The sequence below is a fragment of the Python bivittatus genome, unplaced genomic scaffold (genome assembly GCF_059951505.1).
Source record: "Python bivittatus isolate LINGU-HERP-01145 unplaced genomic scaffold, Pbiv_v1 ctg000500_np1212, whole genome shotgun sequence".
NCBI lineage: Eukaryota > Metazoa > Chordata > Lepidosauria > Squamata > Pythonidae > Python > Python bivittatus.
In genome coordinates, this window is record NW_028277079.1 from 12,168 (window position 1) to 36,043 (window position 23,876).

Genomic DNA, 23,876 nt, shown 5'->3' on the forward strand with positions numbered 1-23,876 from the left:
GCCCTGGTCGGCGGCCTCGGCCGACGGGCCCATCACGTGACGGCCGCCTCGGCTGCTGGGGACTGCTTTTTCTTTCTTTTTTTTTGCTGTGTGGCCTTTGTTCCGCTGCGGCGGTGGACGTTGGGCCCTCCCCTGCGGTGGTGGGTTGTTGTTGTTTGTGTTTTTCTCGCTACCCCCCCTCCCTCCCTGCCCTTCCGTTTTTCGTTTTTCGGTTTTATTGTTTCTCCATGAGCCCGGCTTCCCTGTTTTAGGGGGAGCCGGTTGACATTGTAGTAGGGTCCTCTTTTTCTCAATAAAAAAAAATTGTGTTGTCCTAAAATTGTGTTGTCCTGACCCTGACCCTGACCCTGACCCTAACCCTGACCCTAACCCTAACCCTAACCCTAACCCTAACCCTAACCCTAACCCTAACCCTAACCCTAACCCTAACCCTAACCCTAACCCTAACCCTAACCCTAACCCTAACCCTAACCCAGGAGGCTGAGCGGATTGTGGACAGGGCAGCCTGGATCCGTGCAACGGAAAGGGAGCGGTTGCCCGAGGAGCGCTGGCGGCGGCTCTGGCCGTGGAGGGAGCGGGCTCCCTCGCCGGCGCCTATTACGTAACGGCGGACATTAGTGGACATTTTTTGTCTTGCTCCCCGGGCTGGGGAGAGTATCAGCCACCAGTGGCGGTGCGGTGACCATCGCGTTTTTGTTTCCTCCACATGGAGGTTTTTTTTTTTGTCTATTTCTCGTTTGGTTTTTTTTCCCTTTTATTGTTTCTTTCTGAGCCCGGCCCCCAGTTTCTAGAGGGGAGCCGGTGGCTACTGTAGGAGGGCATTTTCTCAATAAAAAAAACTTGTGTCATTTCCTAACCCTAACCCTAACCCTAACCCTAACCCTAACCCTAACCCTAACCCTAACCCTAACCCTAACCCTAACCCTAACCCTAACCCTAACCCTAACCCTAACCCTAACCCTAACCCTGAACAGGAAGTGGAGGAAGCAGGGTGTGTTGGCTGTTAGCTCCAACAAACACAGCTCTCATCTTAAGGTTTTTGGGGTTTTTCCAGGTGAGCTGCTTGAGCTCTTTTGGGGGCCCCTCGTGTGTTAAGGTGTGGGGCACCCCCCCCCCGTTAAGGGGGGGTGGTGTTTGTTTATTTTGGTGGGTTTTTCTTGCATTTCTTTTCTCCTTTTCTCCCTTACTTAGGTGGTGGCCATTTTGTTTGCAGTTTTCCCTTACTGTTTACTTGACTTGCTTTGTTCATTTTTTTAGGGGGACGGTTTGCGTTGTGTTTCTTTTTCAGGCCCCAAGGGGACTGCTCTTCTAGAGCACAGGGGGTCGTTGTTGGGCCCCCTGTCTCCGTTGGTGGCATTTTTTGGCGGGTGTGTTTTTCCCTTCACTTCCCTTCCCTGGTGGTCTTTGTTTTCAACTTTCTGCATTATGGCAGATTCGTCTGTACCCAGAGTTGGGGTTGACGTCCCTGACTCCGCTGGGGGTGCTCTGTTGGTCCAGCCTGCTGGCAGTTCTTTTCAGGCTTCTCCTGTTCCATTTACTGGTGGGCAGTCTTTGGGCTCCTTGGTTCTGTTCAATGGGACTCCTCGTGAGTCATTTACAGAGCCGGCTGGGACTCTGTTGGGAGGTCAGCCTGCCTCCTTTTCTCAGCAGGATGGGGTTTCGTTTCCTCCTTTCCCTGTTGATGGAGTTCATGGGGAGTCTGGGCAGGAGTTTGTTGGGGAGCCCTTGCCTCTTTCTCAGGGGGATGGGGAGCCTGTTTCGTTGTTGGGGCCTGTCCGTTTGTGCCAGACCTCCCTTTTGCTGCCCTCTGAGGATGGGTTGGGGTCTTTGGCAGGGGACGGGCCTGCGCCTCTCGAAGTGGCAGTTCCTGCAGGTCTGCCTTCTTGCTTGGGTGCCCTTTCTGGCACCTCGGTTCCGACGCAGTGGGTTTCTTGTATGCTAGGTAGTCAGTCCGGGCCGGCGCGTACCCGCCGTTTCCCGGTCAGTAGCTCTCAGGTTTGGGGTCTCCCTGCTGATTTGGGGGACGAGGCTTTTCTGGCCGGAGGTACCGGCTGGTCAGAGTGTTCCTCTCTGGGTTCTTCCATGGAGGATCTTTGTTCTGGCCTCGGTTCCTCCCCCTTGCCTCTTCAGCGGCCTGGGGTTCTGGGCGAGGCTCGTTCTCGGTCTGCAGACAGAGCAGGTCCTGTTGTTCAGTCCCCTGTTTCTACGGGGGGGTTTCTTAGCGATCGCGACCGGTCGCCCTTGCGTGTTCCTTCGCAGGCGCTTGGCCAGTTGTTGGGGCGCTCTCGCTCGGTGGCCGCTCGCGGTCCTTCAGGTACCCACTCGCGGGTGGGGGTTTCTCGTGAGGCCACGATCCGTGCGAGTTGGGCTCTTGATCGCACGTCCCCGCTGAGTTCCCTCCCTGGTCGATACTTGTCCTCAGCAGGGGATGAGGCGGTGGTCCTGCTCCGCTTTTGGGGCTTGGTTGTTGCCCATCTGCGGCTCCCTGGGACACGGGTCCCGGGGCTTGATAAGTACGGCCAAAAGCGCTTCTGGCTGGTGCTTGAGCGGGAGTTGGAACCTTTGTTGGGGGTGCTCCATGACGGCCTTCCGGCTTCGGGTCCGCAGTTGGACCGTGCGGCGGTAGCCCGCTCTCTCTCTTTGACGGTCATCGAGCGGCTGTTGGTTGGGCGGAAGCCAAGGGGAGAGACGTATTGGCCGTCGTGGCTCACGGAGCAGACTTTCTTACGTGTTTTTCAGGCCTTCCATAGGGAGTGGGCGGTTCCTAGCGGAGCTGAGGTGCCGGTGGTGGAGGTGGAGGGGGTTTCCTCATCAGTGCTCTCGAGGGAGGCCTATGTGGAGTGGCTTGATCAGGTGACAGCTGCGCTGCAGGGCCGTTTTCGCCGGCTCCGAGAAGGTGCCGGTGTGCCTCAGTTTGCATCTGGAGTAGCGCCTGCAGGTCCTGTTCATTCGGATGCTGCCTCTTCGTTACCTCAGCATCGCCGGTGGCGGCATAGAGCTAAGAGACGCGCTTCTGCTTCCCGCAGGTCTGCGACAGTGACTAGTTCTCCGTTGGTTGCTGCGGCGGAGGCTGAGTCTTCCGACGTGTCTTCGGAGGGGGAAGGGAGGGGGGCCTCCCGGTCTGGCCCTCTTGCTGCCTCCCTCCCCGTCTTGCCGCTCGCGGTGTCCACAGGGGTCTGTTCGGAGGAGCGGGAGGGGGCTGTGTTTCCTTGTCCAGTCGTTGTCTCTCCTGGGGGTCTCGAGCGGTCTGTGTCATGTGCGTCCCCGCGGCCTCATTTGGTTGATGGGGCTCCACCGGGGGAGCGGGATGAGTTGGTTCAGCGGCCTCCTGCACGTGGGTTGTCCGGGGAGGTGGCGTCGTCTTTGTCTGCCTTGGTGGGGGGGCCTGCGCCTTCCCCCTCCAGTGGCCGTTCTCCAGCTCCTCAAGGGGGGCGTCCGGCCACGGTGCGGGAGTCGGTCTCGAGACCGTCAGTTGTTTTGAGCGGGGGAGAGGCCTCGCAGCACTCTGCGCCCGGGCGGCTTTCCTATGCTTCTGTGGCGGGAGGCCCACGTTCCTCAGCCTCCACGGGTTCGCGGGCAGCCCCAGCGGGGAGAGGGGTGGGCTCTGCCCTGCAGGATGTTGAGGAGGTTCTGTTGTCGGTTGGCATTGCTCCGGGTTCTGCATGGGAGCCCTCCCCATGGGATCGCGGGGGTACGGGGGGCCGCTCCACGCCTCGCCTCGCGCCGAAGGAGCGGTATGTTTTGAGGTTTCGGTACGTGGGCTCGGAGGCAAGCTTTCAGCCCAGGAGGTTTGTAGTGCAGGACCTTATTCAGTCCGGTATGCACTTCGCAGTCGACCTGCTGGCCGCAGTCATCCATCCGCCAGATTCGAGAGAAGTAGATGTCTGCTTTGTCTCGTTTTCTGCGTTCACGCTCTTCGCATGGGGGCTGTATGAGCTGGTCAGGTGTGCGCCACAGCTCTTGGCGGCTTTTTGGGTCTCCTCGGTTGTCGAGGGGGACGTTCGTACAGTTTTTGTTTTCTTCCGTTCCCACCTTGTCCCGCTGCCAGATGTTGCGACTTGGCTGGGCCGCTTTGGGGCACTCCTCACCCTTCCTTCTAAGGTCCGGGATGAAGCCGGTATTTGGACGGGGGAAGTCAGTGCTGTGTTGCGGTTCCCTCCCGGAGGAGCGCGCTGCCTCCCTAAATTTTTTTATTTGGGGTCCGAAAGGGGTGTGACGCGGTATGCTGGACAACCCCCCGCTTGCTTTAGTTGCGGCGCCTACGGGCATCAGAGGCGTGCGTGTGTGACGCCCCTTTGCGCCCGCTGTGGTATGAGGGGTCATGTTACTGCGGCCTGCCAGGCGGCGGTGCGTTGCAACCTTTGTGGGTTGCCGGGTCATACTTACGTGGGGTGCCCCCGAGCGGCGGCTAACCGGATGGGACATTCGCGGCCGTCCAGGGATTCTTCGGCGGCAGAGGAGGTGGTGGGGGTGGGGGATCAGGGGCGCCCAGTTCCGCACCATGCTCCGGCAGGGGGTGCTTCCTCAGGCCCCGCCAGGGAGGGGGGTGCTTCCTCAGGCCCCGCCAGGGAGGGGGGTGCTCAGGAGGGGTCGGGCAGGCTGCCTACCACGGGGCAGGGGCGCGGTGCTTCAGGGCAGCAGAGTGAGCCCCACGTGGATATGGAGACGGATGGCGGAGGCTCATTCCGTGTGGTCCGTCGTAGACGGGAGGGAAGGGAGGCGGTCAGCTCTAAGCGGCAGCGGGTGTCCTCCAAGTCGGTGGCGGCGGGGTCCCCGACGCCGGTAGTTGTAGAAGGAGCGGCGGGGAACCGTTTCTCAGTGTTGGCAGTGGACTCGGGGGATGTTCCAGCAACGACAAGGGTGGACTCTGTGGGTACCACAGGGGACCCGGGGGTTCCACTCTTTCGAGTGCGGACTCAGGAGCTGGTGGACCGTGCCCCAGCTTGCCTGGATCCGCTGCAACATTTGCCTGAGGGGCCAGCGGCTGTGGCACTTGTGTGGGATGACGGGGGTCACCTTTTTCCCCCGGAGTCTGCACCGGTTTCCTTGGCGACTTTGTCCCCCTCTTCGGAGCATCTACGGTCGGGTTCTGCTCCAGGAGTGTTGCGCAGTTCGATGGGTGCTGCACAGGGGTCAGTACAGGGGCCCATCGGGGAGGTGGGGGTGGCGCCTGCTCCCTCGTCGCCTCCGGCGGTCGGTTGGGGACGTATGGCTGCTCGATGGAGGAGGCCTCTTCGTGCCCGGCTGTCTCTGGGTGTCTGGTCGGGGAGGTTGAGGTGGGCGGGGTGGGGGAGGGGGAGGGGGAGGAGGGAGGGGTGACTCCCTCCTCCTCCTCCTCTTTCCGGCTCTTTCTCTCCTCCCCAGAGGGGGGCAGTGTTCCTTCCTCCCCTTTGGTGGTGCATAGGGAAGTGCTGGCTCCTGAGCAGCAGGAGGTTGCTCTGACTCTTCAGCACGGGGAGTGTGCGGGTGCAGCTGGCAGTTCGGCAGGGGAGGTTGCCCCACGGCCAGAGCAGGACGCATAGGGTGGCGGGTCGTTATGGTCCTTTCATGTTCGGGTTTGGTGTTTTGCCTTGCCCTGTTTTCCTCTGCTGGCTCTATGGTGGTCCTTCACTTCAGCTCCCCGGTTGGCGCCCTTCGTCCCACTGGTGCAGATGGCCGGGACCTCGTCATTTCCACATGGAATTGCGGCGGCATGCGTCAACCTGTGCGCCGCGCGGAGCTCCTGGAGGCGTTGCGGGGCCTCCCGTTTGACCTCCTCGTCCTCCAGGAGACCCATTTTGTGTGCGAGCCTCACCGCGCCGCGGCTCAGCGGCTCTGGCCCTGCGGCCCGTCGTGGTGGAGCTACGGCTTGGAGGGCCGGGCGGGCCTCGGGGTCTTGGCTCGCGGCTCTCCGGGCTTGCACTTTCGGCGCTTTGTCGAGGAGGTGCCGGGCCGGCTCGCGGTCCTAGATTTTGACCTGCTGCTTCCCGATCAGGGGGCGGACGGGTCAGGAGTCTCTGGAGGGGCTGTCCCGGACGCTCTGGGGGGCCGAGGGCAGTTCTGCAGTATGCGTCTCTGTGCGCTTTATGCCTCGGCCTCCTCGGCGGGGGCGCGGCGCGAGCTGTGGGTGCGGTTGCGAGCGGCTTGCGCTACCTGGCGCTCGGTGCTAGTGGCGGGGGACTTCAACAACCGCGCGGTCGCTCAAGACCGCGTCCCGCTACTGGTCACCGAGTGTCAGGGAGGAGGGGGTGGCAGGGCTGCCCCGGAGTTCGCCGCGTCCATGTATGGTCCGCCGCTCTCCGCGGAAGAGCGTTCGGCGGAAGCTATCCGTGTGGCATGCGGGCTCGTCGACGCAGCGCTGGCAGTGGAGAATGATCTGGGGTTCTTTCCCGAGCTGATAGGGGTGCGCGGTGGGAGGGGGTGTGGACCGCAGGGGGGGACGGCGAGGGCTGCTGCGGCCGGGAGGGGTGCCGCGCCTGCCGCTGCCCCTGCGCCGCCCTATTGCACGAGCTATGGGGCGCACACTGCGAGTCGCTTGGACAGGGTGTGGGTGCCGCGCGAGTACCCGGTCGCTTCCTGCCGGGTGCTCGTGACGCCCTGGTCCACGCACGCAGTGCTTCGAGTGGCACTTCGGCTCGCCGGTCGTCCAGTACGGCGCCGCCCGCTCTGGCGGCTGACGGCGTCGAAATTGGACGGAGACAAGGGGCTTCGTGATGGCCTCACTCACCTCTTGGAGGAGCGCCTCTCACTCCGTGATGTTTATGGTCCCGGACGTCTTTCGGAGTGGTGGGAGCGTCTCAAGAGGGACATGAGAGTCTTTTGCCAGGCGTGGGAGCAGCGCCGTGCGCGGCGCGGGCTCTCCCAGTACCAGGCGGCGGTTCGTGACTTTCTTGTGTGTCATGCGGCAGTACGGGAGGGTCGGACGGTGGTTGGGGCCCGCCTTGAACGGGCTCGGGGGACCATAGCGGCGTTCCACGCTGCACGCCGTAGGGTCCGCTTCTACTCCCACTATGCACGTGCGACGGGCGGGCCGGTGGCTGCGGGTGGCTGGGAGGAGCACGATCGGGCTGCACTGACTGCAGTGGGGGCGGAGGGTGACGATGCCCCATCGGCTGGCACGGCCACTTTTATTGAGGCCCTCCGTGACGGGCCCGCCTCCCCGCTGCGGACCGATGAGGCGGGTATGCTTGCGGTCATGGACCGGTTTTACCGGGCGCTGTTCGCAGGGTGGCAGGACATCGTGGGACAGGCCGTGGACCACTACTTTGCGGGCCTTCCCCCCCCGCCTGAGGGCAGCGCCGACGGCGCAGGCACGGCTGCTCGCCTGGCAGCCTTGAGTCGCCCGATCGCAGCAGACAAGGTCAGGGACGCGCTGCGTAGTGGGAGGCGGCGCTCCGCGCCGGGCCCAGATGGTCTCGGCTGGGCCTTTTACTGGGCCTTCGTGGACCTCCTGGCTGCCCCGCTCGCGGCGCTCTTTGAGGAGTGTGCCGCAGGTGCTCGCGCAGGGACGGGGCTGCTGCCCAGCTCGTTTTATCAGGGCCTCTTGCTTTTTTTTACTAAACCCGGGGGATTGGACCGTACGCTGCCCGCTAGCTGGCGCCCGATTGTCCTTACTAATGTGGACTATCGGGCGCTGGCGCGGCTGTTGTCCGACCGCTTGGCCGCCGCAGTGGAACCGCGCGTCGTGCCTACTCAGACGAGCTCGCTGCCGGGCAGGAGCGTCGCCGACTCGCTCTGCCTCCTGCGCGAGGTGTTCTGCAGGGCGGGCCGTGGGGAGTGGCGGGGCTTCCTGGTGCAGCTGGACCAGTCGCGAGCCTTTGACCGGGTTCATCACGAGTTCCTCTGGAGGGCGCTGGCGTGGCACGGCGTCCCCGGGGAGTTCGTGGCGCTGGTCCGGCTGCTGTACGCCCGGGCGTTGGTCGTCCCGCAGGTTAACAACGCACGCGGGGCGGCCATTCCGGTGCGCTCGGGCATCCGTCAGGGGTGCCCCGCGAGCCCGCTGCTCTATGTGCTCGCCCTCGATGTGGCGCTCTGGGGGCTGGAGCGGGACGGCGGCTTGGTGGACTTCCCATGCCCGGTGTCACTGCGACGGTCCTGCACGGTGGCCCATGGCGTGCGGTTCCTCGCGCACGCTGATGACATCTCCCTCCTCGTGGCGTCACGCGAGGAGGGCAGGCGTGCGCGGGAGGTGCTTGGGGCCTTTGAGGCCGTTTCGGGGGCCCAAGTAAATGATCGGAAGAGCTGGGTGGTGGCCCTTGAGCAGGTGGGAGCAGGTGGCGACGGGGAGCTGCGTCGGTGGCCGGTCACAGAGTGGTGGGGAGATGGCCCAGGAGCGGCCGCTGCGGCGTTGTCGTGGCCGTTGGTGGCCCCGCCGGGCCCCGCGCCTCCCGGGGCAGCCGGCGCGACGCTGGCGGCGGCGCTCGCTCCTCAGCGGACGGTGCGCGTCTTGGGGGTCCGGTTCGGTCTCCATCCCGACGCGTGGCTGGAGAACTGGGACCGGTGCGCGGCGCGCTGGGAGGCGCGCTGGGGGCGTTGGCGGCACTGGCGCCTCTCTCTTTACCAATGGGCCATCTACCTGCGGACTTATCTCCTTCCGCAGGCGGCCTTCCTGGCGACGGTGTATCCGCCGGCGGAGGGCTTCCTGCGGGAGGTGGTCCGCGGGTGGTTTCGGTTTTTGTGGGGCACGCCGTGGTTTCCGCTGGCGCGGGCCGCTGCCTATTTGCCCGTCCGCGAGGGGGGCCTCGGCCTCGCGCCGCTGGATGTGGCTCTGTGGGGGCGCTTCCTGGCCCACAACATGGGGGGAGCGTCCGTTCTTCTGCCATCTCCGGGGACGGGCCCCGTGTCGAGCCTCGCGACCTCGGGGGCTTTCTGTCCGCTGCGGTTTCCGCATGCGTCACGCCGGCGGTTCCCTTCGGGCATGTCTCCCGGGGCTACGGTCAGGGGACCTCCATTGTGGGCGGCGCTTTTTCTGCGTCACTGGTGGGGGTCCGACTGGGGAGAGGTCCGCTGGTGGTGCGGAGGGTCCAGCGCCTTCCGAGTTTCGGGCCTGGATCGGGGATGCCTACCCTCGTTCCTGGCAGGGCTACCGGACTTCCTGCGCCGGTACAACATCCCGGCGGTCCATTTCTCCCCTTCCTATTGGGACGGTGGGCACGCGGGAGGGGACGGACGGGCGGTGGCCGTGCGCCGTCGCACCATGAGGAGGGAGGTGGTGGACGAGGCGACGGAGCGCACCATCGTGGGGCCGTGGCGCGAGCAGCGGCACCGACGCGCGGCTGACGGCCGGCTCCCGGTCTACCTGGCACGGGCGGCAGGTCCGGTGGAGCCGTTCATCCTGGGAGGTCCGGTGGCGGTTTTACCACCAAGTCGTGCGGGAGCCGTCGGCGCAGCCATGGGCAAGGGGGATGACGCGGTGCTGCCCACGCCTGCAGTGCGCCAGGGAGGCGGCCAGGAGGGGTGCCCCCGTGCCGGAGGATGACCTCCGCCACTTCGTGGAGGGCTGCCCGTTGGCACGGGAGCTTTGGCAGGCTGTGGCGCGCAGGTTTCGGCGGCCAGAGCTCGCCAGCCAATCTTGGCTGAGTATTGTTTCGGGGCTTGAGGAGCCTGGGTCTTTCTCTCTCCTTCCCATTTACCCTCCGCCTTCCCCCTCTCCCTTTTCCCTCCCTCCCTGCCCTTCCTCCTTCCTTTCCCCTGTAGGTGCGATAGCCATGCCTCGGCGGGAGGTTTGCGAAGAGGCTGAAGGCGGCGACCAGGTAGGAGGAGGCGGCGGTGCAGACGACGATGACGGCGACGGCGGCGGAGTTTCATCTGGCAGCGCGGACAGTGGTGGTGCAGTTCGCCGACGGAGGGACAGCAGCGGTGACGTGGCGAGGCTCTGGAGTGCTGGAAAGGCGGGACGGCCGGTGCCACGGCGGGACCGCCTGCCGAAGCTCCCGTGGAGTACTGTCCGGCTGCTCCTCTACCTGACCCTAGACGCGCTGTGCCGGCTGCGGCATCGGCACTTGCATATGGAGAGGAGTGGAGGGGTGCCGCCGCAAGACTGGGCGGCCCAGGAGGCTGAGCGGATTGTGGACAGGGCAGCCTGGATCCGTGCAACGGAAAGGGAGCGGTTGCCCGAGGAGAGCTGGTGGCGGCTCTGGCCGTAGAGGGAGCGGGCTCCCTCGCCGGTGCCTATTACCTAACGGCGGACATTAGATTACATTTTTTGTCTTGCTCCCCGGGCTGGGGGGAGTATCAGCCATCAGTGGCGGTGCGTTGACCATCGTGTTTTTGTTTCCTCCACTTGGAGGGTTTTTGTTTTTTTTTTTGTCTATTTCTGGTTTGGGTTTTTTTCCCTTTTATTGTTTCTTTCTGAGCCCGGCCCCCAGTTTCTAGAGGGGAGCCGGTGGCTACTGTAGGAGGGCATTTTATCAATAAAAAAAACTTGTGTCGTTTCCTAAAAAAACTTGTGTCGTACCCTAACCCTAACCCTAACCCTAACCCTAACCCTGACCCTAACCCTAACCCTCACCCTAACCCTCACCCTCACCCTAACCCTACCCCTCACCCTCACCCTCACCCTAACCCTCACCCTAACCCTAAACCTAACCCTCACCCTAACCCTCACCCTAACCCTCACCCTCACCCTAACCCTAACCCTAACCCTAACCCTCACCCTAACCCTAACCCTCACCCTAACCCTCACCCTAACCCTCACCCTCACCCTCACCCTCACCCTCACCCTCACCCTAACCCTAACCCTAACCCTAACCCTAACCCTAACCCTAACCCTAACCCCGCCGGCTCCCTAAGTTTTTCTACTTAGGCGGAGATCGGGGAGAGACCAGTTCCGACGGGCAGCCGGTGGCATGCTTCTGTTGCGGGGCTTTTGACCATCGCCGCCGCGACTGCGCAACCCCGTTGTGCGCCAAGTGCGGCGTCCGGGGGCATTTGGCCGGGATGTGCCTCGCGGCGCTCCGCTGCAACTTGTGTCAGCGAGCGGGGCATGCATTCGTGTGGTGTCCATGGGCAGTCCACAATCGCAGGTCGGAGGCTCGGTCTCGCCGAGCGGAACAGATGGCCCAACAGGGAGCGGAGGCCGCCGAGAGGCAGGCCGGTGCGGGACGCCAGGGAGGCAGCTGTCATCGTCGAGACGCCCAGATGGCCCGTGCCCCCAAGTCAGACAGCGGTGGTCCTGACGAGGAGCGGAGGAGCCCCCCTGCGAATGGTTGTGGTATGCAGACCGGCAGACCGGCCTCAGATGCCTCAGTCGTGGCTGCCGCTCACGGTGTTAGCGTCCCAGATGGCTCAGCGCCCCACGTGCAGGTAAGTCGGCAGGGTGGTGGAGGGCAGGGGTCCCTTCCGAAGTATGATGTGTCGGGGGAGTTGCCTCCTGGCAGTCCCTCTGTTTCTGTCTCCGGTCCTTCCCCTACTTCTCCTGTCCTCTCCCCCCTCCCTCTCCCTCTTCTGGACCCCACCATTGCACCTCACACCTTCGTTGCCCCTACTCCTCCCGCTCCCTTTGGCCCTTCCCCCGCCCTGTACCCTGGCCTTGCTCACGTCCCAGTCCCAGTCCCAGTCCCTGCCCCTGCCCCTGCCCCTGCCCCTGCCCCTGCCCCTGCCCCTGCCCCTGCCCCTGCCCCTGCCCCTGCCCCTGCCCCTGCCCCAGGCCCTGACCCTGGCCCTATCCCTATCCCTGGCCTTGGCCCTGACCCTATCCCTTATCCTCGCCCTAGCCCTAGCCCTGGCCCTAGCCCTGGCCCTGGCCCTAGCTATGACCCTAGCCCTGGCCCTAGCCCTAGCCCTAGCCCTAGCCCTAGCCCTAGCCCTAGCCCTAGCCCTAGCCCTAGCCCTAGCCCTAACCCTAACCCTAACCCTTACCCTTACCCTAACCCTCGCTCTGCCCGTGACCCTGCGCCTATCCCTCACCCTAGCCCTCACCCTACCCCTCCCCTTGACCCTGACCCTAACCCTCACCCTCGCCCTCGCCCTCCTCCTTGCCCTTGCCCTGACCCGCCCCTTGCCTCCCGCCCTGACCATTCCCTTTCCGTTGGCCCTGGCCCTGGCCTTTGGCCTGGCCCGGAGCGTGGCCATGGTCCTATTTTTCCGCCGGTTCCTTCTCCCGGTCCTTCTTGTGTCCCGGGCTTGGGCCCGGGTTGCCTCCCGAGTCCTTCCAGTGTTTTTGACATAGGGCTTCCGCAGCGGGACGGCTGGATGCGCCCTCGGAGTCGGTCGGTCCGCAGAGCAGAGGGGGCCGCCAGGGTCACGGGCCGGAGCTCCGGCCCTTCCTCGGAGGACGCCGGTAGGCCGGGGAGTTTGTCCGGCATCCCTCTGTCGAGCAACCCCTTCGCGACGTTGTCCGATGACTGCGACGCTCCGGGCCAGACGTGGGGCCCCACGCAGGCTGCAGCGCCCGACGGTCGGAGCCCATCGGAGGGATTTGGTTCGGTGGCAGTGGGCACTTTTCTCCACTCGTGGCCCTCCTCTCCTTCTATGACACCGAGCCCGCAGGTCGGCGGGGCCGGCAGGTCGCGGAGTGCTTCGTCGGGTTCGGAAGGGGGGGTAGTGGCCTGTCCCTTCTCTTTGGCGCTCTCCCCTTCTCCGCCCTGCTCGGCGGAGTATCTCGGGTCACGTGAGGCTGAGGACGCCTCGCGGGGTGGATCTCGGTGAGCTCTTCCTTCCTCGCTATGGCCTTCCCACAGACAGGGCAGACCCAGGGGAAGCGGAGGAGTGGGGCAGCAGCGCGCCCCGATTCGGAGCGGGAGGGCGAGCTGCAACCGGCTCATGGAGGTGGGGGTGTTTCCCCGGAGGTCATGGCGTGCCACCCCTCAAATGAGGCCTCATTAGCCAGTGCATCGGAGGGGCACCAGTGGCATGTTTCACAGCCGGATCATTTTGATGCTCGGCACCCAGCCTTGCAGTTTGATCCAGCCAATGGGGTTGCCCTGGAGGTGCAGGCTGAGGCCACCTCGGGGGTTGTGGGGTCACCCAGGGATCCATCGGCAAAGCAGGTGTGCGAAACGCCCAGGTCAGCAAGGATGCTCGAGGGGGCCCCACCAGGGGTGTTTGCTGATCTGGAGTTAACTTTGCAAGGGGGGGATTGCCAGTGTCAGTGGGCGGCGGAGTTGCTGCTCCTTCTAGGGACCGGCGGCCTCCAGTGGAGGTCGCGGAAGAGGTCGCAGGGGAGCAAGAGGGGACAACAGTGGTGGGTCAGCAGTCGCCAGGTGGGAGGATGGAAGCAAGGGGGGGTGCCTGCCCGAGACCATCAGAGGCTCTGGTGGCGATGGTGGTGGAGGGTCCTTGCCCGGCCCCTGAGGCTCTGGACCCCTCGTATGCATTGGCGGCATCTGGGCCATGGCTGAGAGCTGGCTCTGCGTGGGAGGGACGGGGCTCAGCATGGGCTCCGGCCTGCATGATCTGGACATAGTCCTCAATTCTGTGGTGGTCGATCCAACCTCACACTGGATACCACCTGAGGGGCCCCCAAGGGGCGGTAGGTCAGGTTTCAGAGGGGCCCCTTTGTGGGAGCATTATGTATTGCACTTCTGCTGTGTAGGGCCAGACCCAGGCTTCCAGCCCCATCACCACATTATGCAGGCACTCATCCGGTCTGGCCTGGGTTTCAATGTGGATCTCCTTGCGGCAGTCATCCAGCCTCCTGACTCAAAGGAGGTGGATGTCTGCTTTGTCTCATTTGTTGCCTTCTCTGGGTTTGCGGTGGACTGCAGGGCTCTGGCTCGCCTCTAGCCAGAGCTCCTCCAGGACTTCTGAATCTCCTCAGTGGTGGAGGGGGACGTGCGGACCGTTTATGTTTTTTTCCTCTCACACCTCATCCTGCTGGCAGACATGGCCACGTGGCTAGACCAGTTTGGAATGCTACTTGCCCTGCCCACAAAGGTGTGGGATGAGGTGGGCATTTGAATGGGGGAGGTGAGGGCCATCCTCCGGTTCCCCCCAGGGGGCTTGTAGTGCCTCCCGAAGTACTTCTATCTGGGGGGAAACTGCGGGGTAACAAGGTATGTGGGGCCTGCTTCTCTTGTGGGGAGTATGATTACCAGAGGCAGGCATATGTAACGCCCCTCTGTGTGAGGTGTGGGGCTAGGGGCCATGTGGCAGCAGCATGCCACTCAGCCGTCAGGTGCAATCTGTACGGGCTCTCGAGTCACATCTATGCAGGCTGCCCGCAGGCAGAGGCCAACCAGGTGTCAAAGTTGGGGGCAAGCCAGGGGCCGCCAGATGAGGAGGCAGTGGAGGCAGAGGGCGCGGAGTGGGCAGCAACACGCCATGCGGAGGCAGTGGCGGTGGCCACCCGAACGAGAGTGGGGAGCGCCGAGAGAAGCCTGGCCCATGGCAGTCAGTTGAGACCGAGGCCCCTGGCTTCAGACAGGGCTTACAGGAGGGAGAGGCGGCAGCAGAGCTGATGGAGGCCACCAAAGGCAGCTCATTCCGCATGGTCTGGAGGTGGCGGCGGGCCAGCGATGGGGCAGAGGGCTCCAAATGCTCCTGGGTGTCGCCGCGTATGGCAGGGGATCGGCTCTGGGGGGAGGTGGTGCTCGAGTGGGGGGTCAGGAATCACTACGCGGTCCTGGGTGAGGGCTGGGAGGCTGTTCAGGAAGCGTCCGTGGTGGCGCCTCCCTGCGTCACTGGCCCCATGGACCAGCTCCTCCTTGACCACATGCAGGGACTCATCGAGCAGGTGACAGAGGCCCAGCCTCTGCTGCTAGCAAAGCAGACCTCATCACTCACAGTGGCAGTGGCAGCATTGGCATGGGACAGGGCGCATCCCCTTCCTCCGGTTCTGGCCATCCCCTTTCCTACGCATGGAGAGGGCCTCTCGACAGGGGGAGTGGGTGAGGTTCACGGGTCTGGCTGGGGACCTAGCCCATTAGGTGGCAGCCAGGTGCTGGAAGAGAGTCCTGAGTTGTGGGAGGAGGCAGCAGGTGGGCCATGTGTCCCTTTGCCAGTCCCAGGAGGGCAGGAGGCGGCTGACCACACCTTGCCTGGAGAGACGCATGTGTCCCTGGGTGCAGATGGGCCCCCCCTCAGAGGGGGCGGGGAGGGGGCAGCAGACAGGCCACACAAGGCACACGGTGTTGGTCTGCAGGTGACACCGCCAGTGCGGGCTCCTCAGGAGGATGGGTTCTCCTCTTCTTCCCGCGATTCTTCTTCCCCCCTACCCTCTTCCGCTTATACTGGGGATGCCAACCCATTCTGGGCCTCGCTGTTTCTGGCCCACTGGCACTCCAAGGAGTGGGCCAGCCACCAGTGGTGGGACAAGGGCCAGCTGGACTTCTGACTCTCCACGGAGGCCCACCACCAGCTGCCTAGTTTCCTGGAGGGCCTGCTAGATGTGTTGTGGCACTACGGAGTCCCCGCCGCCCATTTCCATGGGTCCATTTGGGTCCGTCTGGGTGGGGGGGCTGGCTGGGACAAGGCGGAGGAGTCCCGCCTGTGGTGACAGATGATGGGGGGACCAGCAGGGTCCAGGGGCGGGGAGGGGGGCACCAAGCCAGTGGATGGGGCCGACCCCCACCTGGAGGCTTTCCATGATCAGCAGGTGCCTTACTCGCCATGGGAGGTGTGGTGGTGGTTTTTCCACAGGGTCCCTGGGGAGGTGGCAGCGGCAGACCAGCCCTGGAGGGGAGGGGAGGCACATCTCTGCCAGCAGGATCCCCTGGCCCGGGGGTGTGCTGGAGGACACAGTCAAGCACTTTGCAGCATGGTGCTGCATGGTGCGGGCTGTGTAGGAGGCGGTGACGGGGCTCCTGGACCGGCCAGATCTGCTATAGCAGCCCTGGGAGACGATTGTGTCCGGCATGGAGCCAGCCGAGCTGGTCCCTCCCATGGGTGGCCTGCGAGCGCGGCCGGCCACACCATTCAGTCCCCCTCTCATTCTTCTTCTGTTCGGGTAGCATGGACGGGGGACAGGGAGGTGGGAGGAGGGCCGTGGCTGTTGGAGGAGGAAGAGTTTTCTGGCCGCCCAGCTTGCCAAGGCGCAGGTGGAGAGGCAGTGGTAGTGGCAGCAGCAGCAGTGGTATTGATAGGCCAACAGGAGCAGCAGTGGTGGCAGGGGACACCCTCAGGCTCAAGGGCATGGAGCGGCCCTGTGGGGGCGCAGAAACAGGGTAGCCACCCCACGGCTGGCCGGGTAACGGCAGAGATGGTGGCAGCGACGGAGGTGGTGGGTCCCTCCTGCTCTCCAACAGCTGCAGATGCTGGCAGCGGCAGCAGCAGCAGCAGCAGTGGCACCCCTCAGTTCTGGGCCATGCCATGTAGCACTGTGTGTATCTTGAACTACGTCGTGCTCGCTGTGCTCATGGTGGAGCGGCAGCGGGAGTTACCTTGGGAGCAGCGGTGCAGCGGCACCTCTCTGGACCGGTCAGCGATGCACATGGCTTAGGACGTGGTTGGTCATCTGCACCACAGAGCGGGACCATTGGCTGGCCGAGTGATGGTAGTGTCAGGTTCGGCCGGCACAGCGCTTCAGGGAAGCCTGCAGCCACACCGCACGAACTCCACTGGCATTAGCTAGCTGAGGGAAAGAGGAACTGAAAGCGTCGCTAATTAATGGGCCACCTGCGCCCAGCCAAACAGGAAAACCGCAGCAGAAGTTTTAACTCCACACTGATAACGGCGCGAGCCAACAATGAACGGGGCCGCAGGCAGTGAAACAAGATCGCCACGCAACGCAGAACCCTCGGGCTTGCACGTAATGAGGGGGGACCAACCCAAGCCGGGGGGGACTGCCAATCAAGGACAATGGACCCTGGCCGAACCTGCCATCATGGACAATTAAGGGGGATTATTGGGGAGCCGATAATCCGCAGCGGTAACGCGATCGCGGGGCAAAAAAAGCGCGGGAAGGGGGGAATATAACGAGTGATGCAAATGTACCAAGCCAGTCCTGGCTTTGCTTGTGACTGCTACGTTACGCATGAGTAAACCTCTTTTGTGAACCACACGTGTCACGGGAGTTTCTCTGTCGAACGGGGCAAATCTTACAGGTAGCACTTCTGGCTGTGGAAGTTGGCCATGGCCACCCCGCCCATCATGTGAGGGGGCCGACGGGCTTGATCTGGACTGCACTCCAGCACTGGCTGCAACGGTTCTTTCAGGACTTTGTTCCAGCTGTCGATGGACTGCATGGCGCACTGTTGGTTGGGGCTGTGAGCATGAGTCGTGCATGTTTGTGTCCTCCTCCTCCTCCTCCTCCTCCTCCTCCTCCTCCTCCTCCCCAGATTCTCCTCCTCCTCCCCCTGGGCTGCCCCTCCGTGGTCCCAGGTGGGGTTCCAGGGACGAGTGGGTTGACAGGCAGGGCTTTTGAAGGGGTGCAGGTAGAGTTGGCCCGTGGTTCGGGCTACATCATCGGGCTTTCGGGGGCCACTTGGGGGTGGCGGGCAGTCAGCTGTTTTTTTTCCTGGGGTGGGTGAGGGAGGAGGGGCGTGTGGGTGGTGGGGTGTTTGTTTTATTTTTGTAGTTTATTGCCTGACCTCCCATGTAGGGGAGGTATGGATTTTGTAGGATGTTTTTTATTTCAATAAAAAATGGTGTGGTTACCTAAAAAATGGCGTGGTTACCGAACCCGAACCCAAACCCAAACCCTAATCCTAGTCCTAGCCCTAACCTTAACCCTAACCCTCCCTTTCCTCTGTATCATGCACCTGGTATCATTAGGAGGCCCTGGGCAGGGAGCTGCCATTTAAGGACTCGGTCGCCCTTTTTGTGGCGCATTGTTGCATCACAAGGGCCATTTCAGGGGAGATGCTGGGTCTCTTGGACTGGCAGGACCTGTTGCATCAGCCATGGGAGGCAATTGTGTCAGTCTTGGAGTCGGTGGCTCTGCTCCCTCCCATGCACGGGCCTAGATGTCACCCTGTTGCCATGGATTAGGCCCAAGGAGAGGAGATTCCACAACCTCCACCATTTCCACCATCAGGGCAACACAGGGAGCCCATGCCCCAGAGTGGGGTTCTATGGTGGCAGCAGCAGCAGAGGCAGCTACAGCAGCAAATGCAGCAGCAGCAGCAATCCAGTGATTGGCTTGATGCAGGAGGGATGTTGGTAGGGCTCACCCATGCAGGAGTTCCCTCGCATGCTCCTAAATGTGCCGATGGCAGTGACAGCGTCAATGGGGATGGTGACACTCATGCAATGTCTGGCTCGTCTTGCCCATCAGGCCATGGCCCAGGATCCACTTTTTGGACAGCTCTGTGGAGCACCATGTAACTGTTGAACTACATAGTCCTGCAGTTGCTGCTAGCCAAACAGTGGTGGGGGTTGCCCAGAGAGGCAGTATGGTGGGCCTCTCTGGACCGGTCGGCGACCCATGTGGCCGAGGACATAGCAGGACGGCTGGACATGGAAGGCCAAAAGGGCGCAATGGCTGACAGGACGGTGGCAGCATTTTTGGCTATGGAAGTCAGCATTGGCCACCCCACCAATCATTTGAATTGAGTGTGGACTATTCCAGCACAATGGGGTCCGTTGAAGCCGCTGCTGCATTGCTCTGTCGACCATGAGGCATTCTGCCTCTTTTGTGATGGGCTGCTTCTGCAGACTGTTTTTTCAACAGATGGGCTTCGGTCCCTCCTCCTTCTCCTCCTCTTCCTCTTCCTCGTGATGGTGGTTTCCCAAGTGAGTTCCTAACGGTGAGAGGTTGGTGGGGGTTTCAGTGGGTTGATGTGTTTGGTTTCAGTCCATGCCATCAATGCCTGTTTGAGGGGTGGAGAAGAACCAGGTAGGTTCCTGGGAAGGAAGAGTCAGTGGGGGTTTGGGTGGGTTGCTGTGTTTAGTTTATGTCTGGGCCATTGATGCCTGTTGGAGGGATGGTCTGTCTTTGCAGGGTTCATGAGGGCAATGGGGTGAGAAAGGAGAGATGAGGGTGAGATGCCCTGTAATTTTACTGGGGAACTTTAGGGAGAGGGAGGTCACTGGGTGCAGGGTTCTGTTTCTGACTATGATGTTTTGTAGTCTTGTTCAGCAATTCACTGTTGTCGCCTGACCTTCCATTTTAGGGGAGGTCCATGGCTTCTGTAGCAGGGTCATTTATTAATTTTTTTAAAAATTGTAGTTTCCTAAAATTGTGGTTTCCTAACCCTAACTCCTAACCCCTAACCCTAACAATACCAAAAAGTGCTTTCTTGCTAGTTTCTTCCTCTTTCCGTACTAGTTATCTACAGGCTTAAGAGGGCCAACAGTTTCTCTTGTTAATACACTCTTGCCCAGTTCTCCAGTACCTGAGTCACTTCTGGGTGCAATTCAAGGTGTTGGTTGCCACCTTCACAGCCCTGCATCACATGGGGCCAGGTTATTTATAGGAATGCCTCTCCCCGGTGGTTTCTGCTCGTCCCACTACACCTGGCTGGGTGGAGATGCTTTGGGTCCCCATGGTGAGGGAGTGTCACCTGGTGGCCCTCAGAAGCATACCTTCTCTGTCACAGTGCCTGACCTATGTAGCAGCCTTCCCCCAGAGATATGGATGGCCCCAACCTTGTTGGACCTTGGAAGGCACTGGGGGTCGGCCTGCTAGTTCTGGAGTACTGACATGGGTGCGTGTTGCGGGTATCCTCTTGAGACTTTTAATGAGGGCTCCTTGACCTGTTTCTTGGTTTTTTTGGTGTGTATATTTTATGACTTTCAATGTTTTATACTTTTAGTTTGCCACCCAGTATTTCATTGGATAGATGGGCAGGCTTCTAAATGTGATAATATGATATAATCAATACAATATACACAAACTTACCTTTTATTTATTTACATGTTTATTCATGTAATAAATTTCTAGGCCACCCCGTTCCAAATTACTCTGGGGGCTTTACAGAATTAAAAATAACAAAACCCTAACCAAAACAACATCCCTAAAACAGCAACCATTCAGGGGACAGAACCATCTGTCCATATCCTAAATAACTCCTGGGACCCATCCCTCTATCTCAACCCAAGGCCTGAGGGGGAAATATGGTTTCTAAGGAATGCTTCCAGACAGGCAAGGTGGGAGCCACCCAGCTCTCCGGGGATGCTCGACAGAGCAGGTGCTGTGACAGAAAAGGCCCACGAGAAGACATTGAGAGGACTGGAGGAGCCATCCTTGTTGACACACAGAAGGAGACAGGAAATGCCTATACATTTATTTGTTTAATTTACAGGCTGCTGCAATCCATACAACTCCATTTTCTTTGTAACTTTCCTTAGGAGCCATCACTAGTTCGACAGAGAGACTACGATACCTCTTACTGAAAAGCAGAAGTATAACAAATGTGGGAACAGAGGTCTGCAGGTGAAAAAGGTAAAGGCTACCTAGTCAGAATGACCATCATTCCCTGATCACTGAGACTCAGTTGGGGCATTGGAGTCCAGTAAGACTTGATGGCCAGAGTTTCCCAATCCTTGTGGTCAAGTACTGGTCATTATCAGTCATTTTGCAGTCCTGCAAAAGTGAAAAAGGGACTTCAAAAATGCAAAAACAAATGCAGCAGTATAGCATCATTGTAATTTTGTGTGTTTCTCCCAGGTAAAAAATATTTTCTTGTATTGAAACATTATCATGCTGTCCTGGGTGCTATGTACTGTTATTAATTTGAAAGAGCAAAAGGCTTACAATTCCTTTGTTTTCAGACACTACAGACCAAGGGAGTTTATCAGATACACTGAAACCATCAAATCTTTCCCAGTTATTTGGAAAAGAGACCCCTCATCTAGCTTTTATTAGAGGATGCCCAACTAAATTGGGTTCTTTGATGTGGCAATACTAAATCTAAAGACAAATTTCTCTGCTCTATCTCCGAATTGATAACTTGATAATGAAATATATTCAAGGCATCTCTGCAAATCTCTTGCACTCTCTGGACTTTCTGAAATGAAAAAACATTTCTCCATGCCTGGGAGACATTGACCGCATCTCGAGAAGTGATCTGGAAGGCCTCGTTCTTCCCACCGATTCCTTGTCCATGTGTAATATTATAGATCCAGTTTTCAAGGTCCTGAGTCAATGAAAGATCTGCAAATTTATACATTGCAGCAATTTCCACTAGAGGATCTCGCACAAGGTCTTCAAATCGGAGCAATAAGTAACGATCCTTTAAAAACAATGGAGGTCTCTGAGTAGCCGTTTCATAGATCTGCACATGGCTTTTACAGATTTCCCTCAGGGCTTTATACTGGCCGTCATCCACTCTGCTGCCCACAATGATTTCATTGTCACGGGCAAGGCCTTCAACAGACTGTTCCCGAGACTTCGCAACAGCCCTGGGGTCCCGGACCAGGTGGATGATTTTGAGATTCAGGGAGGGGTCAGCGAGGAGCGGGTAGAGCACCTTGAGGTCAAAGAAACGGACTTCCTTTAGGACAACATGGCTGTAAGATCTGCAGGCCTCTTCCGCTTTGCTGAAGGGTTGCTTGCCACAGAGAGTCCCACAAAACCTTTCACTGGTAATATTAGTACGCTGAAAGAATTCACAAGCAGGAGTTGTGCATAATGCCCGGCTCGCGGCCCACCGGAACAAGTCAGACAAGTTTCTATTTCTCTTCCAAGGCATGTAGGCATCGAAGACAGACATGTCACACTTGAAGACTGACCGGACGAGATCTCGCACTGCCATCTGTAAGACCTTGGCGCTGTTCTGGTTCATGACTGTCCACACGTGCCAGGCTGGCTCCATCAGGTAGAAGACATTGGGGTGCTGGCTGAAGAGTTGCCCCACAAAAGAGGATCCCGACCTCCAAGAGGAGAGGATGAGCACGTGCACATGCACCTGGTCAGACTTTTCTACAGACCGAGGAACAATGCCACTGTGCTGAGCATATAGAAAGAGCAGAAATCCTGCCTGGGTCACAAGGATAATTGCAACAGGGGTACTGGAAAGGCGAAGCCTCGACATTCTGGGTGAAGCTGAGGGCAGCTGGAATAACAAGAGAAAGGTCTTAAAGCATCAAATCACGTGTTTTGAATTGGGCTTTGATTATTCGGCAAATTAAAGGTCAGGGATGGTACAACTAATCAAAGCAGAGTATTGTTCACCATATTCACCTCTCAACAGAAAAAGTGAGAAATATGTGCACAGACCACAGATACAAGGGCTATATAATAACACGAGCTGTTGCGCGAGCTGCATTGGTTGCCAGTTTGTTTCCGGGTCCAATTCAAGGTGTTGGTCATCACCTTTAAAGCCCTTCATGGCACAGGACCAGGTTATCTGAGGAACCGCCTCGCCCCGGTCATTTCAGCCCACCCCACTTGGTCCAGCAGAAGGGGCAGGTTGCAGACCCCACCAGTCAAGGAATTTCGATTGGTGGGGTCTAGGCAGAGAGCCTTTTCTGCTGCAGCGCCCGCCCTATGGAACATCCTGCTTCCTGAGGTGCAGTGTGCCCCCTCCATCATGACCTTCAGGAAAGGGATCAAATCCTGGCTCTGCCAGAAGGCCTGGGGGCCAGAGGGGGGCCCGCACCTGTGGAGATGGCTGGTGGGGTGATGGGTTGTCTCCCCCCACCAGCATCTTACAGGTTTTTTAGGGCTAAAATCATAGGAAGTTTTAGGGCATTTTTAATATATGTTTTTTAATTATTTATAGATTGTATCCATGTCTGGAGAGACCTGTGTTTTTTCTTCTTTTTTATTATTGTGAGCCGCCCAGAGTCACCCGTTGGGGGAGATGGGCGGCATACAAGTCTGAAAATAAAATAAATAAATAAATAAATAATAATAATACAGCAGCTCTGTCATTTTTATCTGCATATAAAATGTAAGGCTTTTGCAAGTGAAACCCAGAAGCAAAATAAATTAAGTATAAGCAGGAAATGTCACCTGATCACCCAGTTAGCTTTTACCACCAGCAAAAGGTTGTTCACAATCCTTTTTTGCACAGAAATCTGTGCCTCCCTTTCAGCACCCTCCTTGGAGGGGAGGGGGGAGACTCATTTTAACTGATGCCATTCCTGCTGAACCTATAGGGCCGAGGTGGTAGGACTCGGCCAGGGACTCCCAGCCCACCCGGAAATTTATCCTAAAAACGCTGAGTTCGAAGGATGGGTCAAGGAGCGCCCCCAACGGGGTCTACGCAATAGCTGGCAAGCCGGGGCCTGCGTGGTCGGGAGCGCATCCTACAGTCGCTCACAGGCCGCCGCAGTCCCTCCAGCAAGACCCTCAGCATCCCTGAGCGGGGCGCGGTGCCCCGTCCTGGATCCTGCAAGCGCGACTGTCTGATAGCAACTCCACCAACCAGCCCCAATTCCGCGTTCCGCTCGGGAAAAACCCCCGCCCCGTTGCCGCGACCGCCCCGACAGCCAGAACCGTCGCCCACCTCCACGTTTCCAGATGGGACGTTCGCCCGCCGCCCGCGCCCCCATCCCCGCCGCCCGTTCCATCCCGGCTCCTTACCGGGCGGCCAAGTGTCAGAACCTGCAGGAAAATCGCGCGGCTACGCTCCGCGCAAAATGAGCCGCTTTCAGACGTGGCCACTGCCGAGCCCGCGAGTGGCTGCTGGAGGGAGGTGCCAATTAGAGCCGGCCCGATCGAGGAGGCCGGTTCAGGCCACCTCAGAGTTCCGTCTCTGCTCTGCTCTTCATTTTCTAGGGAGCCGCAGCGCACAGGAGCCAGGAGCGCGCTGCGGGAGGAAGGCGGGCTTCCTTGTGCCTGGACGCGGGGCGGGAGGCGGGGGTCTGAGTCCGAGGGGACCGAGCCGGGCTCCCGAGTGAAGCTCGCCCGGGGAGGGAAAGCCCTTATCGGCTGCACTAGTCCACTCGAATCCCCAGGGCCCACCGCCTGGCCGCCTGGAAGAGCCCCGGAGAACCGTCAAAGTGCGCCTCCAGGAGCGCGTCCTCGCTCCAGGCAAGCAATATCCCGGCGGGAGAACCAGCCAGGGACCGCGAGGGAAAGCGGGTGGAGGCTCGCAGGCCTGGCCTGTGGGATAACGGCCTCCCTTCTC

The 23,876-nt window shown here is 60.1% G+C and overlaps 1 protein-coding gene across 1 annotated transcript; it reads right to left on the reverse strand.

The window, feature by feature from the left end:
- Nucleotides 1-20,651: 20,651 nt before the first annotated feature.
- LOC103052733 (carbohydrate sulfotransferase 6-like) lies at nt 20,652-21,833 on the reverse strand. The gene has a single exon (XM_007444956.2). It carries the CDS (start codon nt 21,831-21,833, stop codon nt 20,652-20,654), a length of 1,182 nt encoding a protein of 393 aa, XP_007445018.1.
- Between the last annotated feature and the right edge of the window lie 2,043 nt (nt 21,834-23,876).

Excerpts from the sequence above, each read along its gene's own strand:
- LOC103052733 (XM_007444956.2), bottom strand. The coding sequence starts at position 21,833 with ATGTCGAGGCTTCGCCTTTCCAGTACCCCTGTTGCAATTATCCTTGTG.